Consider the following 11,781-nt stretch of genomic DNA (forward strand, 5'->3'; position numbering starts at 1 on the left):
TTGGGAAACAAATTAAAAGGATAACCATCCCTTGGATGAAAACATTCCCTCCTTGGTGTCGGTCAAACCAGAAAGCAAATCATATGCTTATTTTTCTGTAAATTAAAAATATAAATGGTTCTCGCACTAAATTCCCAGACGTCTAATTACAACATTGAAAGAGAATGATCCATGGTGGAAGAGGTTAGAAACCCAAAGAAAGATGATATGTTACGGGAAGAAACATGAGTGCACAGGATGGTGAGAAAAGTGTAGTTTGTTTGTTTGAGTTTATTTTCTTCCCCTTATCTGTTTTTTGTTTTATTGCTTTTTGGACTCAGTCATGCTCTTTAACTTGTCTTGCGTACAAACAGGAGTTTCAAGTTTCTTAGCAAAATCTGAGTATTGACATCAGCGGCTTTGCTGTCAGACTCCTATTGTGAAATATTACACCAATCCTACCTCATTGTCCACAATAACAAGAGGATCATGTTACCTCAACTCAGATTACCTCATCTCTAAGCCCAGCACAATCAACCATCATCCCCTTGTTTGACAATTAGAATGCTTGTACACAGAATGAACCCTCTAATCACAGAGTTTCACAGTCATTGGAACTGGTAGTTTTGAGAGAGTGAACGGAGCGGAACACAACGATACGGTAGTGGGCAAACTGAGTCGCAGTCTGGAAATTCCTGCTGGATTGTTTATGTTCTGGAAGAGCAGTAGGGAAAGGGGGCAACGCTAATGTAATGATGGTGACAATAGCGGTTCTGTGTCTGTAAAACAATGTGTATGACTGGCTAGCTAGAGCCAGGATTCTTTTGATTTATGTTCTGACCTCCAAACGATCCTGAATGGCCTCGCAAACAAGCAGTTCTACTCAACGAGAGATGATGACCCTCCCACCCCCCCTCTCCATGTGTGAATAAACAAGTGACCCACGTTGGGTCTGTGAGAGGTCACTGCACAGCGGAGTTATGGAGATGGACAGAGAAGAGGGCAGACAGACAGTGGGCCTCAGAGAGACAGAAAGTGAGTGAGTGAGAAGGACAGAGACAGGGAATGGACAGAGAAGGAGAGATAGATGTTGTGTGTTTGTTTCTCCCTGTGGCCTCTGCTGCCCTAATGGACCCAGCCGCCACAGGCAAGTCACAGGGCAATTTGGGCTTCTCCTGTTTTGACTATATAAAGATTGATAGCTCCCCTCAGACCCCAGATCAGCTCTATGGATAGTAATATGTCCCATGTGGCTACTTCTCCAGCTACACGCAGCCATGTAAATAGTGGCTGACCTACACCTTTGAATATATTTCTGATCCTGGAATCAAGTCATATGGCGGTTCTGTGACACTACTCAGAATTATTCAGAAAGGATCCTTGATAGCAAGGCAAATAATAACAGAAACAGATAAGTGGAGCCACATTTATATCCATCCTGACCTGGGATCAGGATGAAGCACCCTGTCTAGACATCAGCTCCACTTACATTCCTGCATCCTGCAGCACCCAGACCTCTTTGTCTTTCTTTTGCTTCCTCTGCTTTTTTCACACTTTCCCTTTCTTCTTTTCTCTTTCCCATTTTCAGAACTCAGTTCTTACAATTTCCTGACCTCTGCAGCACACTTTTGCTTTTGATCTCTGACTCCCATGTCTGTCCTATCACTCTCTGAGTCAGGCTTAGGTGTGGTTCTCTGGGGATGATGACAGTTAAAGGAGGATGCGGTAAATGGCTGAACCAACAATGACCCGGCTACAGAGGAGGCAGACAGATTTCAAAGAATGTATCCTACAAAGATAACTTTTGAGGTTCCCCTTTTTTCCATCTCTCTACTCATGTTTACTTTTCAAAATGCAAGTGGCTTGTTTGTTAGTACAAAACAAGGGTGCATAAAAAAAGAGCCCATGCATGTTTAGTGGCTCAGTAATTGTGACAGGGGTACAATTAAGGGAAGACCTAACCACGTCATGCTGCCCTCATTATACTGCAATTACATTCTTGATTGTGAAACAAAGGTGCGCAACAATGGTTTGATAATACCCCTTGTTTAATGAGACTTTGTTGTAACTCCTGTGTTCATTCAATTAGTAAACAGGTCTTCCATTCAGGACCGGGCACCCCAATTCTCATCTTCCCAAATGCAACACACCCCCACCCCTCACTACCCCCTGCTCTTAGCCTTCAGCGTCCCACATTGGGTCTTGGCATCCCCCTAAACATTCAAGAAACACAGACTCCTCCCCCAACCTCCTACCCCCCTTCCCCTCATCCCCTGCACACACACCCATTTGATTGTGATTGACAGCGTCTTTGTTCCATTGTGCGGAGCTGTCGCCTCTGATGAAGACACATACACAGAGCTGAGGCGCTGCACTCATTGTACACCGCACAGAAACTACAGGTCTGCAACCAGTTGCACTGTCCTCTGATGAGGAGCTCCTAGAATTCGGTGAGTGTAACCAGCCTGGACATGGCAGGGCATGGCAGGATGAGACAGGGTGTGTGCAGACAGGACAAACTCTGGCTAGGCTATCCAGGCCAGACCGCAGGCCTCTCCCAGTGTGGACCAGGGGGTCCAGGCCCTATGGGCTGAGGAGGCCAGCTGGAGAGGGAGGCTGAGGGCTGCGCAATGTGTCTGAGGAGGCCGTCATTAGGGTTCACCCCTCCTCAGGGATGGGAACCAGGTCACATTCTCTCACACGGCACAAAGCAGGGTGTGTGTGTGTGAGGGGTGGGGGTTCAAGGGAGGGCTTTTCATGGGGAACAGGCCATGACCTCTTTATATCCATCAACAGATCACTAACTTGGCCTATAGACATGATCATACAACACATACACACACACACACACACACACACACACACACACACATGCTAATGTGCACAGGCAAGAAAGCACAAAAATATGCAAAAACGAGTGTGTGCTCCTCAATAGGCATTATGTGTGTCTTTACCTGAATATGGTTCCAATAGCTTATTTGTTACATGAAAACTTTCTATAATGCAAATTACAGTAACCATTCAAAATCATCAGTGTGGATTAATGTTGACTATTGTATTATTGAAACATATAGTTACAACTCCAATGTATAAAACAAATCTGCTGATAAAAAGGACAGTGTATGCAAGTTTTAAACTATTCAATTATATTGCACTTGTCTATCTCAGGCAATTTAGGACAAATTCCTTTACACTACAGCTCCAGCTCTGCTGCTGATGATCCTGTGAAATCCACCGTTTGGCTGCCAGGGAAAAAACTGTGAAATACTGCCCCCTCATGGTATCCAAGGAGTCTTGCAGACAGAGAGAAAATCCTCAGACTTACATTACTGTAAAGTATCAAGAAAAATTATTAAGGATAAATCAGAATTCCGTTTATTTTTAAATCAAGATGCTAGATTAAAAATATTTTACACACCCCTTCAAAAACCTTGAAAAACATTCAGTTTATCAAAAGATTAAAAATATGATTTAACAGCAGTTATGACCATGACAACATTATGCTATGGAAAACATGAAATTAAGGGCAGAGCACAATAAAAGCAGATATATTCTTTCCATCTTTGTCATACATGTTATAACTCTGGTGAGCCTGAGTGAAAAATTAGCTAGGCAGCTACAAGTTATAGCATATTATTTCTCTATAATGTTATTGTTTCTCTCTGTAACTGAGTTCATTTTTTGTGCTTTGTTGTCTGTCCATGGGGCTCGTATCTCACGTCTTGCCTGTGTGTGTCATTTAAATGATATAGACATCTAACCTCTATATATAGCCACACTATATCTGACAAAGGCATGGCCTTAGCTTTATAGTATGTATGTACAATAATCCAATGTGTGTGTTGCTTGTATTTCTGTGTTTTTGTGTATGTATGTTTCTCTCTGTGTGTGTGTGTGTGTGTGTGTGTGTGTGTGTGTGTGTGTGTGTGTGTGTGTGTGTGTGTGTGTGTGTGTGTGTGTGTGTGAGTACATGAGGTCATCCTGCATACAACATCTCTGTGACAAACTTGTGCAATTGTGCATGTTGTCTGGCAAAGCTTATCATGGTAGTTTCTTTGAACTAAAAGGCACCTCCTCTCTCCAGGGTTACTGGCTCTAGTCTGCCTGCTTAGCCCCATACCTCAGGATAAGGCAGTAGAACTGGGTGGGGTTCAACAATATGGGAGGGTAAGGACAAGGGGCAGGGTTGGACACCCTCTTCAGTTAGGTGAGACGGTGCGTCTACGCAGGCAGCTGCATGTCAGGCACTTGAGGATGCTCATGGTGATGTGCATGAGAGGGCCGAAATTGAAGAGTAGGTTGTAGAAGGTGTTGACAGACAGGCCACCAGTCTCATCTGCGTACTTTAAGGCCACAATAGGCGTGTAGAGGCTGTTGGTCAGATTCCTGAAGCGAGGGCTGTTTGACTCAATAACCTTTTTAGTGCACTGGAGAGACAAGAAGCAAAAGAAAGTCTTGACTGATTTCATTGCTATGTAGGCTGGTTAAATGTTTATAAAAGTTAGTGATCAGCTAAACAGAACATTGATTCTTGAATCCTGAAATAGATTGGTAAAATGTTGTTAGTAAAAAGTTAGAAACCAGTTCCCTTACTTTAGCTATGTCGTCTGGCGTCTGGCCCATGGCTTCAAATATATCTATGGATGACGGCAGGTAAACATCTTTAAAATAACGGACTGTTTCGGCATCTACTCCTGGATACTCCATCTTGGCCACATCCTCCATCATCTTTGTCTCAAACTCAGTGTGCACTGGGCCGGGCTCAATCATGGACAACCTGCGGGGAGTCAAATGCAGAAAGGCCCGTGAGGGAGCATGTACAGTACAAAGCAAAGACAGATGTAAAAGCAGAACAGAGGAAATAGGGTAATCTACCGGATATTGAACTTCATCAGTTGCACGGCCATACTCTCACAGAAACCTTCCATGGCAAACTTAGAAGCAGTGTAAACATCATTGAACACCACTCCTAAATCAACAAAACAGAGAGATAAAGGACGGCATCACAGCAATGTATTATCAAATTTCACAGTGCTCTGTTAACAGCAGACATGTGTCAAATATCATTTACATATAAAGGCCTAAGATACTCAAATCAACCAAGAAACAGACATAGTCACATATGGAAATGCAAGTGCCAGACAGAATATGAAAGTCAGTTTAGCCTACTTGCCTGTGATTAACAACGTATCTGATACTTAAACCCCACCCATCTGGCACTTCAAACAAGTTCAAACAAACTTGATTTGGAACTCCTTGCTATATGACTCAAGTCATCTCAGCAGATCTGTACTGAAAATGTTCAACATAGGCAGACAGCTAATAAATAGAATAAAGTTAAGCCTTTAAATACAGAGATATGTACTACTGCAAGATTAGATCAAGATAAAAAGCATCCGCTATAGTGTATTCTTTTAGCATTTTACAGTAAAAAGTGCTTCTGTTATGTCATACAATTGAAATAATTAGTGTTTCAAGTTTGTTAAGTGCCACTGAAATTGCTTCACATGGTATTGTAAACTGATTTCTGACTTCACTAATTCAATAGATCCTAAAGCACAGAACACACTATGATTTACAGCTCAATAGAAGTGATGGTCTGCCAAAAAAAACGATTATCTTGTAGCTTGCAGGCATTTAGAATTCAATTATCCTGCTTCTCAATCAAGCTTTAGGCTAGCTAAATATGTCGGTTATACAAATAGTATTGCGTGTGATTTATCAAACTGGTTTACAATGTCTAAGTGCAGTGCTCCTGTCTACACCTGCAAAGTCTTAAAACATGCCTTTTCATGGTCGGTTGGAATTGTAAATATATTTTCTTGTGTTCTCAGATCAGACATAACTGGACTGCAGATTTTATTTAGCATTGTTAAATCTGCACAAATCATACCCTGAAGACCCATGACACTGCTCATGACCAGGATGTGTCCTGAACGCCTCTTCTTCATGTCTGGCATCACTTCTTTGATCATGCGAACAACACCAAAGAAGTTGGTCTCAAATACTCTTTTCATCTCCTCGATGCTGATGCTTTCCACAGGTCCCAGCAAGCCCACTCCTGCATTGTTGACTGACCGGAAACACACAGACGCAGAGATTACAAACCTGTAATTATTTATACGGTTGAGATATTGTTTTCTTAATATGAAGTGATATCTATATTGTTTGCTCTGTTCACTTGGCCTTTCTACAAGAATAGATCTCTAATTGATAGATTACAGGTGGTATCTCTTGATATTGCCACCAGATGTCAGTGTGTGACAACAACAGGGAGGTGTGATGTAACACAAGTCCATGCTGAAGGGCCTCTGGGTCTTGAGTAATTAGGTGAAGGGGGATGCAATGTTGGATGGAGGCAGGTTTATAAATAGAACCTTTATCCAGACTAAAGGGTTAAACACAATAACTGAAAAGAGTCACCTATTTATGTGTTATTAATCTAGCAACTTCCAATTTACAAAATCACCATCAAATGTTTTTATAGAGTGATTGATCAATACCAAGGACCCAATTAATTTCTGGACACAGGCTGAGATTTCTGGGTTTGAAAATACATTGCATGCTTTGTTTTAGCTGTAAGGACCCCCGCCCCCCCATTCAGAAATAAATAAGCAAAATAAGGTGTCATGGGCAGACAAAGCTGCTGACTCAGTTTCAGCTATATTTCACACACTCAGGATATCAGTATGGTGGTGCTTTCTGTTTGGGTGCAGAATCTATCTGCCCACTGGAATTTCAAGACTCTCCCAATCTCCTCCCCCCACCTACTCTTAATGTCAACTGCAAAACCACGGAGGACATCGCTACAGGAGACCAAAAAAACATCAGTTACTTCCAAACTTTGTCCTAAAGTTGTGATATTATTACAGTAATAACACTGTACTGTGATAGTTTGCTTTTCCACTTGACAAGTCTGTTAGACTTTTAGTGTTATGTGGTATGACATTACTGATTATGTTACAGTAAATATGGGCTACTTTCGCAGGAAGGTTGAGGGTTAATGTTCTATGCATATGGTTATCACACAGATAAGGAACTGAACAAGGTCATATAATATATAACATAATGAGTTTAGGTTACATACTTAAATTATCAACTGTTCTTAAACATATGATAAAAGAAACAAAGTTTAGCCACATATAGAGGACAGATCAAATGTCATTCCAAGGTGGTAAAAGGGGTTGAATGATAGTTTCAGGTGTTACCCACTTACTCAGGATATCAATATGGCGGTCCTTTATATTGTTGATGCACTGCTTGACTGACTCGTCACTGCACACGTCTAGTGGAAGCAATATCAAGGTCTTGCCATATGCATCTCCTGCTGCCTCCACTAGCTTGTCTTTCTTCTTCAGGTCCCGCATAGTGGCAATGACTTATAGGGAGAGACGGAGCAGTGGAAAATATTATTTTAATTAATATGATGTGGCTTGAAACTTTACAAAAAGAGCCTCTATGATACCAGAAACTGTTCTTTAGACTCGTACAGTAACACAACTTGGAATCACATACAAATACTTCATCAATATCATCACAATCAAGATAACTTTTTATTGGAGTCCATGTTTGTCCTTTTTTAAATTCAGTCATTTAGAAAATCATGAATACTTATTTTCTGTAATAAAAAAAACAAAAACTCTTGACCCATTGCCACATTGATGAAATGACACAGTACTGTGAAACCTCTGATCTACTGAACTAAAGATTTCCTGAACAAACACACACAAACACACACACACACACAAACACACACAGCTGTCAGACGTGCAGGTCAGAGTTCTTTAAAATGACCACGCCTGTCAGTTTACAGGACACAGAATTGATTTCCTCCGAACTTTACACGCTGGGCTACATTGACCCACATTCAGCACAAGAATCTATCATGACCAGTGACAGCAGCTATCAGCACAGTGTTGACTCGGCTTTCATGGCTTCTTCCATGTTGTGTGTTATGCTGACACTTTGCTGACTGACGTTATCTAGCAGAGAAAAAAGAGAGACTTTGCTGTTGGACATTGGTAATCAGGGGGAGTAAACAACCTCCTCTTCACACATTCATCTGAGCAACTATTCTTGAAACGAATCCAGGGAAGATGGGTAAAAAAAAGATTGTTTTGGTACGTGTGGACGTGGCCTGAATCTACCTGATAAAGGCAAACGCACCTAATTCTTGCCTGATCAGAGACAGGGTTGGATAAGTAAGATTAAAAGAGGGATTGCAGTGCTGTAGAGGTTTTGCATTGCCATGCAATGTTACTAACATTTCATGACGTATAGTAATGAAACTAGGCCCTATTTTAAAATATTGCTGTGTAAGTGCCATGCAACTTGTCAGTGCAAGTTGTCGAACACACACAATGCATTACATAATGACGTCTCATGAAGTCTAGTTTAGTCTAATCTTGTGATTTGAAAACTGTGTCCATGAAGCAACAAAGAGATTTACGTATTGGTAGAGAAGTGAACAAGAGATCCATTGTTCTTCTGGCTCCTGCAGGAATTACTCTTGGGCTGCTTAAACATTCTTGAATGAACCACATTTCATTGCACACACAGAGGTCTTTTAGGGGGTTTCTCTGAGTTTGGTGCATGTTACTGCAACTAATTATTACTTTTATGCACAATGCAATATTTAATCTCTGTTGGATTTCCTAAGGACCCTGGGAAAAGGGCAGATCAGCTTCATTGCTCAGAGGTGCTCTTATTGAAAGCAGGTCACATTGTGAAAAACAAATCTGCACAGACCAGTGTTCTGGGAGCAGTTAATCACTTTTGCTTTGCTCATCTATTTCACGGTAATAAATCCCATCATATCCTGATGGCCTTGCACAGTGGTTCCTAAAGTGGCAAAAGGAGAGCAGTGATAACATAATTTAACTTGGCTAAAATTAGTTCTCATAAGATCTTGTGTAAGACAACTGCTGAAATCATGGGGGTTCACTGTCACAGGCCTAGCCAATTCTGTTATTCTGCATAAAGTCACATCTAACAACAAGGGGGGTCTTAAAGGCAAACTCTACCAACAGGGGTGGGGGTGGGAAGGTGGTCTAATGTAATTCTGTCTGAGGCTCCATGACATGGAAAGGTTTTGGATCTCCAATCCCTGGAGTGACATTAATGATGGCTGGGAAGCAGGAGAGGAGACCCACAGACCAACAATGTCAAAGTGGGACACCCTAACTCCACTGTGCACCAATGAAGACTTCAAACAAGGCCCTTGCTTTAGAGTGAACCCTCGCTTGTACAGGTCTCAAACTTTGTCCCCCTTTCAACACTCGCTCCAGTGAGGGGACTATAGGCACATTAGACACGGCACTAAACCGGAGCAGGCGGTCTACAATTCACTGCGATAAAGGAGGCTTTGTGCTGGAGAAGTCACTTGAAAGAGACCTGACAAGACTCTTTTTATGATTCCGCCTGGAAAGCGGCATCCTTGCAAAACCCTACCCTGGAAACTGCGCTTTCAGATGATAATTATTGAACCAAAGGGGCGACTGAATCCCAGACCTTACAAAAGGATATGGATTCGATATCACAAGGGTTAGCTATCTTAATGGACACTACACCAAAACACTTATTTGTGTTAGGACGGGAGTTGCGCATGAAAGTCAACCGAACTTTGTGCGTAAAGGAGAGTTGGTGCAATGAGCTTTGCAGGGAAAAGTAAACACGGAATAGGTTTTCAAGCGAGCCACACTGTTATATGCTTGCTGCTAATAGGTCCGATCAAAGAAACAATGTAGAAGAAAGCGCATTTACCATGGTAACGCTTCTTTTCATCTTTGGCCAGCGTGACGGCGATTCGTAACCCGATGCCGGAGGAGCAGCCGGTGATCAGCACAACTTTCTGCCCGCTGTTCGCCATGATTTGTCCGGGTAGGCGCTGTGTTTTTCAGCGGTCCTCTGCTGTGGATGGTCGCTGCCGAGGGAGCTACCGATCACCGGACTTTAAAAAAGTAAAGCGGATCATGCAGCCACCGCAGCCATGTGAGCCTCTAATTCAGTCACATGTTCAATCAAATCAGTAACCAAAAAAAAGACGTGGCATTGAAATCACTTCGTGCAGACAAGATTTTAAACTTGATAGGTGCCGCCTGCCCTGAAAATGAAGTTAATTCCTTTAAAATGTGTGGCCGTGCATGCGCACACGTGCGTGTTGTAGAGGGGGCAGTGCTTATTTGATTTCTGAGCTGGTGACCCCAACAACAAATAGCCTAACTATAATATTCATACAGTAGTCACATGATGTTTTGTTCATACCTGATGGTATTTCTGGTTCACTACAATTATTATTCTTAATAGGACGTATAGTTTTACCAGGATACATTTTATGGTAGCCTACCCAACACGTTTTTACTATTATTTATAATAGTAACATTACTAATAAATTTAATTAGTAATGTTTAACACAATATTATAATTGAGGTATTAAATATTTGGGCTGCATGTATAATTTCATAAAAAAATCACATCTATTATTAATATTATTAATATTATTATTGTTGTTGTCGTTGTTGTTGTTGTTATTGTCGTTGTTATATGCTACCCAGGCTATAGCTACACCCAAATTAAACACTTGTTGTTCGGCTCTAGTTGACTATTTATAAAACTAGTCCCATGCTTACATTTACCCTATTTCTCTGAAACTTTACTGCTTACTGTTTCATTTCTTTCAAGCATATACTGTTATATTGTTTTATTGTTTCTATTATACTTTATTTTATTTTTGTGTAAAATATTCTCTTTTACTTTTTCTCCTTTTATTTCATTACTACTACTCTATTTTCTGTATTTGATAGTTGTTTCTGGAGCTGGCATGAAAAGAATATTACAGCACTTGGCACTGTGTATGATTGTGTATGTGACAAATAAACCTTGATTTGATTTGAGCTTACTTTTGTTAGTGACTTAATGCGCTGCATTGTACTGCCATCTGGTGGTAATGAAAGCTGTAGCACACTTAAGAAGCACTCAAGCTTACTGAATTCATAACACCTCATAAAAAAAGATCATTGTATCACTGTATTCCAAATATTAACAAATAAGAATGTAAAAGAATGGTCTGAGTTTGGTAATCAGCTGTCTCAGTTTAGTTTGACAATAATGCCATTAGCAAGGGTCTGTTATGGACCGTGACTAGTGGAACTCTGCCTCTGATAAGATCTCAATTGCTTTTTTCCCTCTGATCAAAGGCCATAGTGCAAAAGTCAGTCTGTCGTGTTTGGGCCTGTTGCTAAATGTGATGCAACCTGATGCAAACTAGGTTTTCCATTTACTCTAATACTGATCCACATAACCACCATGCAGGGACGAGTGGATGGTCCAAAGAGCAATCTGGAGTGATTAGTTAGTGAGCGATTTGTTCACAGTAATCTGTGATTTATGCCCTCCTCTTTTAAGTCACTCATTAAAATGTTTTATCAAATGCCTTGCCAACTTTATGATTAACATTTCAAACACAAATGGTGGTTCCCCCAATAAAAAAACAACTATACATTCTTAATGCTTTATCATATGTTGATGTATTTAATGCATTCGTAAGATGATGGTTTCTATTTTTAAGAAGTGGACTGAACTGGGGTTATCATAATGGATCTTGTCAGCTCAGGTACTCTTTGTTTCTGGTTTGTACAGTTAAGGATTATTACACACTATATAATAATTAGTTACAGTAATATAATAGTCATACGTGTGGCTGTAAAGTAGCTCCACACAGATGAAATAAGTTTGGGTGTGTTCTCTGTTGATTTTCCCCCAAGCTTTTGAAACTTGATTATGTATTCCACTGATACAACAGAA

The 11,781-nt window shown here is 40.9% G+C and overlaps 1 protein-coding gene across 1 annotated transcript; it reads right to left on the reverse strand.

Moving 5' to 3' along the window:
- Positions 1-3,904: 3,904 nt before the first annotated feature.
- Positions 3,905-10,123, reverse strand: rdh8a (retinol dehydrogenase 8a). The gene is made up of 6 exons (XM_039825838.1): positions 9,742-10,123; positions 7,196-7,357; positions 5,873-6,052; positions 4,855-4,948; positions 4,573-4,756; positions 3,905-4,406 (listed from the first exon to the last, which is right to left on the reverse strand). Exons 1-6 carry the CDS (start codon positions 9,845-9,847, stop codon positions 4,179-4,181), a joined length of 954 nt encoding a protein of 317 aa, XP_039681772.1. The 5' UTR covers positions 9,848-10,123; the 3' UTR covers positions 3,905-4,178.
- Between the last annotated feature and the right edge of the window lie 1,658 nt (positions 10,124-11,781).

This window comes from Perca fluviatilis, chromosome 15 (assembly GCF_010015445.1).
Source record: "Perca fluviatilis chromosome 15, GENO_Pfluv_1.0, whole genome shotgun sequence".
NCBI lineage: Eukaryota > Metazoa > Chordata > Actinopteri > Perciformes > Percidae > Perca > Perca fluviatilis.

Excerpts from the sequence above, each read along its gene's own strand:
- rdh8a (XM_039825838.1), bottom strand. The coding sequence starts at position 9,847 with ATGGCGAACAGCGGGCAGAAAGTTGTGCTGATCACCGGCTGCTCCTCC. Across the intron at positions 7,358-9,741 it reads TGAAAAGAAGCGTTACCATG|TCATTGCCACTATGCGGGAC; the intron begins GTAAATGCGCTT and ends TCTCCCTATAAG. Across the intron at positions 4,757-4,854 it reads CTGATGAAGTTCAATATCCG|GTTGTCCATGATTGAGCCCG; the intron begins GTAGATTACCCT and ends GACTCCCCGCAG.